Genomic DNA, 7,393 nt, shown 5'->3' on the forward strand with positions numbered 1-7,393 from the left:
TTCCTGCTGTGCTGAGAGAGATCTGGTTTTGAAAATCTGCTCCAACCTTGCTTCCTGGAGTGTCCGGGGTAAACTCCGATTGCTCCCAGCCTCCATCTCATTCTTAAACACCTTCTGGAGTCAGCCACATCAATCATAGATTTCACAAGTCCCTACTGCCTCAGACTTGGCAGGAGCCCAGGAGTGCTTTACAAACCTTCCAGATACTCCTCGGCCTGCCGCGCCTTTGCCTGGCATGATAGGGTTTTGATAAACACACAGCGCTGTGTCTCAGAAAAAGCCATTAACATTTTCCCCCCCACATTCCTTCTGGGGGCCCCTGGAAGTGCGATTCCTCCTTTTGAAAACTTCTTTTAGGGGAATTGCCCAATGTAAGATAAGACACAAAAATCCCTTGTCTTTGGGCAGAAAATGTGGTGACCTGGAAGAAGAACTCAAGAATGTCACTAACAACCTGAAGTCGCTAGAGGCTGCATCTGAAAAGGTTGGTGGTTGGCTTGAGCTGGAGGGTGATTTGCCGGACTTTCTTCCTTTCTTCCCCCAACGTATGCAGGAGCGTGCTAGGGTATCGGGGATCTGACCTGTATTTGCTAACCGTAGCTTTGGTGCCCAACAGCCAGGTTCTTCCCCTACAGAAAGAAGTGTCCAGTGGCTAGATTTCCCCCTTTTAAGATGGGGTCTTAGCACCATCTTTTATCTCTACCTCCGGGAAGGTGGAGATGGAAAGAGATTGGGACCTGGCCAGGCTCCTCTTAGGTAGATCTGAGCATCATCATATAAATACAGAGCCTACAGAGCCTCACTCTCAACTGAATCCCTGGGTTCCTCCAGAAATACTTTCTAGAAGGTCGAGCGGCAATCAGAGGTGGAATTGGGCTTTTTTAGCTGAAACAGTACCCAAAGCAGTCATTACAGGAGAGAGCATTAGGAGCAACGCACACGCTCTTCCATGGCCTCCTTCCCACCCCCCGCCAACCCCTGCGGCTGAGTTCTGCATCCTCATCTCTTCCTCATTCTCCCTCCTCCTACTCCCCTCCAGTTGCACTGAACTTCAGTTTCACAAACATTCCATGTTGGTCACCTTCAATACTTTGAACCTGCTGTCCACTCAGCCTGGGGTGGCCTTCCCTTTGCTCTCTGCTTGGCAACCCCTATTCATCCTTCAGGCCCCTGCATGAGGGGCCCTCCCTGATTGCTCACCTAGGTTAGGTGTTTCTCAGCTGTGTAGCCCCACCTACTTCTTTTCCTATCATGATGGTTGATCACATTTATCATAATTAATTGCATGCCTTCCTTGCTAGATTGTAGGTTTTAAGGACAGGGACTGTCTTGTTTAGAGCTGTGTCATTAGTCCTAGCGTTGTGCCTGGCGTATATCTCATACTAGGATAGGTGGTGAATAAATGCAGACCACATATGTATGCCAGATGCTGCCCTGGTCACGGGGAGAGATGCTACAGTGATGGTACGGCTTCTGCTCTTGAAGATCTTGAAGTCTAGCTGAGTAGAGGGGTTGATAAAGTAACAAAGTGCAGTGGGGCTTCAACAGAGGGACTTCACAAAGTTGGGAAAGGTGTCACGAGGAGGTGACGTTAGAAAAGACCGTAGAGCGGGATGCTGGCCAGGAGCTCAAATTCCAGAGTCAGGTTCCAGTCATGGCTTGGTCACTGCGTAGCCATGTGACCCTAGACAAATTAGCTAACCTGTCCGTTACTCTTTACTCTTCTGTAAATCGGGATTGATGATATCTAGCAACATAGCAGACAGTTAATGAAGGTTCGCTACTATTCATCTGAGTCAAGCCCTGAAAGACAAACATAACTTCTGACAGATAGTAATGAGGAATGGAACATTCCATGCTGGGGGGCCCAGTTGTAGTCAAGGGCTGGAGACCAGAGAATACTCAGAATAGGGCTAGCAAGTGGCCAGCACCTTGGGGAAGCTGATGGGAAGTGGGGTTGGAAACATAGGTTAGGCCAGCTGCTGTGGAGGGCCTTGAGTAGCCTATTTCCATTCGGTCATCTGCACCATATTCATCACATGTGTATCCTGAGTTATCAGCTCAGGTCTTGAGATCAATACCATCCCAGAGGGATCTCTCCCAGATTCTCTGAGTTTTGCACACATTTCTTCTGCCTGGGAAGGTGCCTGTCTCCACTTCTTAGGCAGGTTCACAGCTTCAAGCACACACTTTTCTCCGAGGAACAGGGAACGTGCATTCTTTTTTCCCTTCCTTTTTTAAAAGCAGTGTTTTGGTCTCTCCCACAGTATTCTGAAAAGGAGGATAAATACGAAGAAGAAATTAAACTTCTGTCTGACAAACTGAAAGAGGTGCGTGTGATTTCCACCCAGCTAGTTCAGGTTTCTCCTGCGGCTGGTCTTAAAGCACTCACAGTGACTCCTTTCTTCTGCCCTAGGCTGAGACCCGTGCCGAATTTGCAGAGAGAACAGTTGCAAAACTGGAAAAGACAATTGATGACCTGGAAGGTATGAAATTACCATATAATTATGTTTGCTCTGCCTCCCTCTACACGACACATCCCCAGACAGTTGGGGGGAATCTGGAAAGGCTGATTTGGGCTTCGTCCACTTTAGGATAGCGAAGTGCAGAGTGATGTCACATGTGGAAGTCTGGAGCCCTGGAATGGAACAGTGCAAATCAAATTCAGACTAGGGTCGCCATTTTTCAAGAACTAAAATATTTCTGCTTAATTAGCTCCACATGTGAGTAAAGAGACCCAAATATGGCTGATTCTTTTCAAGTCTTTAGAATTTCCTTTAATTTGCTCATTTCTGACACGCCTTGCATTTTTTAAATGCCTTGCATTTTTACAGAAGCTCTCTCCCAGAGAGTGCAAAGCTTATCACAGTATGAGAAAATGGAAATTTAGAGACCGTGGAGACCTGAATTAAGACTCCAGTCTGCGAGTCTGGTGCCCACATATCCCAGAATTTCTTGAAGAGTTCCATCTTTAAAAAAAATTCTGTCCCATGTTCTTCATGAAATAACCCAGAACTTCCAGAATCTGGGGGATCAAACGAAATCTCCCAAACTGCGTGTCCCACCCAGAAAGGGTACAGAACTCATTCCTCAGACCATGTGTCCCAATGTTTGATTTAGGAAGTGAGGTTTCCATATAAGGGAAAATGCCCCATTCCAAAGTACTGGATGACATCACTGAAAGTCAGAAATAACCTGGGGTGGGAGATTGGTGGGGAGAAGCTCTAGCCATTTCTAGTCACCACTGTTTTTAAAGGTTCATTATGGCTAACCCCCTGCAGAACTTCACACCACTTAGAAATCACTCCATAGATCTTTTGTTTCCTCTTTTGTGTTACACAGGACACGACTTTCTCCTAGTTCATGCTTTGTTTTCTCACTTTTTTTTTCTTCCTCTCGTTGCTCATGTGTGGCACTCCATTCCGACCCTCGCGTTCTGTACCCTGTACCTCTTCTTCTGAACTCTCTCCCTGGGGACCTCCGCCCTCTAGACGAGCTATATGCTCAGAAGCTCAAGTACAAAGCTATCAGCGAGGAGCTGGACCATGCTCTCAACGACATGACCTCTCTCTAAGAGGCGGCTGGGGTGCTGCCCTCTGTCCTAGCAATACTGAAGTCTGCCTTCTCACTGTGGTGCCTATAATCCTGTGGGCTTCTGGAAGCTAGAAGCTCCAGTTTCCTGCCTCCTGGTTTGACCTTTCAAGCCTTCTTCTGCTGTGTCTGTGACTGTGTGACCGAAATAAAGACAGGCAGTCCTCACCTTCATGCCCTCTCATTTTCATTTTCTCCACTTGCCGCTTTTGAGCCGTAGCTATGAGGCCCTTGACCATGATTGCAACCAAAAGTGAGTGGTTCAAATGAAGAGCTCGTTTCAAAAAGAAAATTGTGCCCACATGATTCTTTTCTGACAATGTAAAAACAAAAGCCAACTTGGCCTGAGCTCTCAAATGTATTAGCTAACTGTATCTGCATGCCAATAGCAGTTTTTCCTTAAATAGAAATTATGTTGAATGGAGACTCATCCAACCTCTTGAGCAGCTTAATAGAGTCAGCAGAACTTGCAAAAAACCAGCAGGCTTATCGCTAAAAAGAGGCTACCTTTGGATGGGGCTTCATCTGTGGATTCAAATAGCGGCAATGGCATTTTGGTCTCCTTAGTCCTCCTTTTCTCATGTTTTCTCTGTGATATACTCGGAGAGTGGTGCCTGGGGTTCCCTATGTCTTCATTGTTCACTGAACACCTCTCCAGCTCCCAGTCCTGGGAGGAAGCTAACCTCTATACCCTGCCCTTAGAAAACAACTATACAAGGAATTAAAAGGGCATCCCATTAACAGGGCAAGGGAATGGAAGCTGCTGGAATGCCAAACAAAGGAAGTGAGGTGATTCTTTCCTGAGTTCCAAACGAAGTTGCCTGGGATGCTAACATCTATCTCCCCTCATACTTGAGTAAACTAGAGCCAGGAACCTTGGTTTAGTGAGAGCTCATAAAGTTTGCGTGTGGGTGTTAAAAGGCCACACCTATGGTGACCAAAAGCTCATCAGTTTTCCCAAGAGAATCCAAATTTTAAATAGTCTGTCTGGTTATCCCCTGCACCCCACTGCTGCCACCACCTTAAATTGTCCCAGAAACACTGACATTTTGATGTCCAAGCTGTCTTCCAGACTGCCCCTTGAACCTGAAAATGGCATGAAAAGCTCCAGTTAGATCATTAATTTTTGGTCACTATAGCTTGTTATTCCTCATCCAGTAATGTTTTATTTAGGTGGGAACCTCTGTCACAATTCTTTATATTCAGTCCTCCAAAATACATCTTCCCTAAACTACCCATGCCCTTCCACCTCCAACCTTTCTCTGTTCCTAACTGCTGTCCACCCTGAACTTCTGCATAAACCACTCCCCTCACATATTGCTATACATATGCCCCTGGAAAGATTAAACTGTGTAGGGGTAGGTGTTTTTTGTTCTCTCTCTCTGCATATTTGTTCCTGGGATTTTTCCAGACATATGTAGCCTCCACCCTTTGAAATAACTGCAGCCCTGTCTATCAAGTCATTCTGCATAACTAAGCACCTAGGTGGAACTTCATTTAGCGATTAGGGCTATGGAGATCTTCTACCTGTTGACAGCGTGGGGGCCTGTCACATTCTCAAGGGCAATTAACACTTTAGGGGAAAGTTAGTCTCAGACCTAATGATAAAGTAGACGCCAGGGAATCCAAGTGGCAAGGTGTGAAGTGAGGTCGAGATTTGGAGTTGGGAAACCTGGGTTTACATCCCAGCTCTACCATTTTAGCTGGGCAACCCTGAACAAGCTGCTTAGCTTTTTTGCAAAAACAAAAGTGATAGCTCAGTTGTTGAGGATTAAATGAGGTAATGGAGAAATTGGTTCACACATAGTAGGCCCTCAGTTACTTCTGTTAATCCAGACTGGACAAGCCCAAGTAACTGTCCTCTGAGAGAATCCTCCCAGATCATAGTCACTAGATTAGATTTTTTAAAGTGCCACATCAAATGAAAGGTTCAGTAGTTTTAGTTGAAAGGCTGCCATCTTTTGCAGTCATTTTTATTCTTTCTGAAAATTTCCAAGCTGATCATATCACATTTTATGAGGCATTTTGCTTTCCTCTGGTATTTTAATAAGTCTTGGCCTAGTCCTTATCAGCCATCACTCATTGTAAACCAGTTCTCCTTCATGCTCTGTCATGCACAGCCCTAGATGGCATCTTAGATTTTTGGGTTTTTTTGTTTTGTTTTGTTTTTGTTTCATCAGCTCAATTACTTAATAATGTACCTATAGTCTGGCTTAAATTTCAATCATGTTGCATTTATCTGCAGTTTGACTATACTGCTATGGACACATAGAAACAATAACACAATTATGCCTGGAATTTAAACAGCCATTCCCAGAAGCCCCAAAGGAAAGATGGGTTACAGGATTATCTTCCCCTACCATAAGCTCAAGGATTAATTAACCAGCACTAGGGAGAAAATGTATTAAGTCATCCATATCTTAGACTAAAATCTGTGTAGCATTTCATAAGTTCTGAAGCATTTCTCATTTGTTCCTCATGATAACCCCCATGCCACACAATGGTATTATTATCCCCATTTGATAGATGGGGAAACTGAGACCTAGAAAGGTTAAATGGCTTACTTCATTGGCCCAACTGGGGCTTAAATCCAGGTGTTCTGACTCTAGGATTGCCAGATTTATCATATTAAAATATAGGACACCCAGTTAAATTTGAATATCAGATAGGCAATGAATAAATTTTTAGCATACGTATATCTCAAGCAACATTTGGGATACACTTATGTTAAAAAATTTATTCGTTGTTTATCTGAAATTCAAATTTAACGGAGCACCTGTATTTTATTTTGCAACCCTATCCGGCTCCCAAACTTGGCATTTAGTGTCTATTGGTCCACGGTGTTCTGCCATAATTAAAATGCAGAGTACCTTCTCTGCTCTTTCACTCTGGCAATGTGGAGTTTAGAAACCTTTTTTTTTTTTTTCCTTTAACAAAGATGCTTATTAATTTATTTTTCCCTCATTCTTAATTCTCACCAGAAAAGCTTGCCCAGGCCAAAGAAGAGAATGTGGGCTTACATCAGACACTGGATCAGACACTAAACGAACTAAACTGTATATAACCAAAACAGAAGAGTCTTGTTCCAAAAGAAACTCCAGAGCTCCGTGTCTTTCTCTTCTCTTGTAAGAAGTTTCTTTTGTTATTGCCTCTTTGCTTTGCTGGAAATGTCAAGCAAATTACGAACACATGACCAAATATTTTGTATCAGAGAAGCTTTGAGCACCAGTTAAATCTATTCCTTCCTTTTTTCAAATGGCACCAGCTTTTTCAGCTCTATTTTTATCCTTAAATTGCATTTATTCCTAAGGTAGGCAGGGTATTTCATATTGAGCATACTCTCTTAAGACTGAGGGCATTTGGTTCCTGGGAGAATAGACAACCTCATGCTTTCGAAACACGGATTCCGATATCTAGTCATGGGTCGACTTAAAAGGTTTAAGAATATCCACCATCGGTCACACTATAGGAGGCCAGGGACCGTCACATTAAAATGGGTGGGGATTTTCCATCCAGAGCAAAAAAGGGGGGTGGGGGTGGGATTACTATGGGAAGTCATAAACCAGAGAGGTTAACCTAATCATCCTGGCTCCACCGTGCAGAACAAACATCCTCTGAGCAGTCAGCATGAGAATGCTTGGAAAAGAGTCATAATAATTACCCAGATGTTTTCGGAATAGATAGTTGATATGCTCTTCTCTATGCTTCTTTCACTCTAAAGTTGTTCTCTGAGGAGCTAATGCTTTATTCCAATAATGACCCCTGCTTATCTGCTCCGATATGAGGCCATCCACTCAGCAGG

The 7,393-nt window shown here is 44.1% G+C and overlaps 1 protein-coding gene across 5 annotated transcripts in view; it reads left to right on the forward strand.

Moving 5' to 3' along the window:
* The window catches only part of TPM4 (tropomyosin 4), a 21,163-nt gene that overhangs the window by 13,158 nt on the left and 612 nt on the right, over positions 1-7,393 (forward strand). For 2 of the 5 annotated variants that reach the window (XM_007460977.1, XM_007460979.1), the window contains 4 exons: positions 409-484; positions 2,268-2,330; positions 2,417-2,486; positions 3,492-3,574. In XM_007460977.1, coding sequence (XP_007461039.1) covers positions 409-484; positions 2,268-2,330; positions 2,417-2,486; positions 3,492-3,574 — 292 coding nt within the window. Of the gene's footprint in view, positions 1-408; positions 485-2,267; positions 2,331-2,416; positions 2,487-3,491; positions 3,575-6,572 lie in introns of those variants that run through there. The other 3 variants (XM_007460976.1, XM_007460978.1, XM_007460980.1) reach the window with 3 other exon arrangements.

Source organism: Lipotes vexillifer, unplaced genomic scaffold (genome assembly GCF_000442215.2).
Source record: "Lipotes vexillifer unplaced genomic scaffold, Lipotes_vexillifer_v1.1 scaffold469, whole genome shotgun sequence".
In the NCBI taxonomy this organism is placed as follows: Eukaryota; Metazoa; Chordata; class Mammalia; order Artiodactyla; family Lipotidae; genus Lipotes; species Lipotes vexillifer.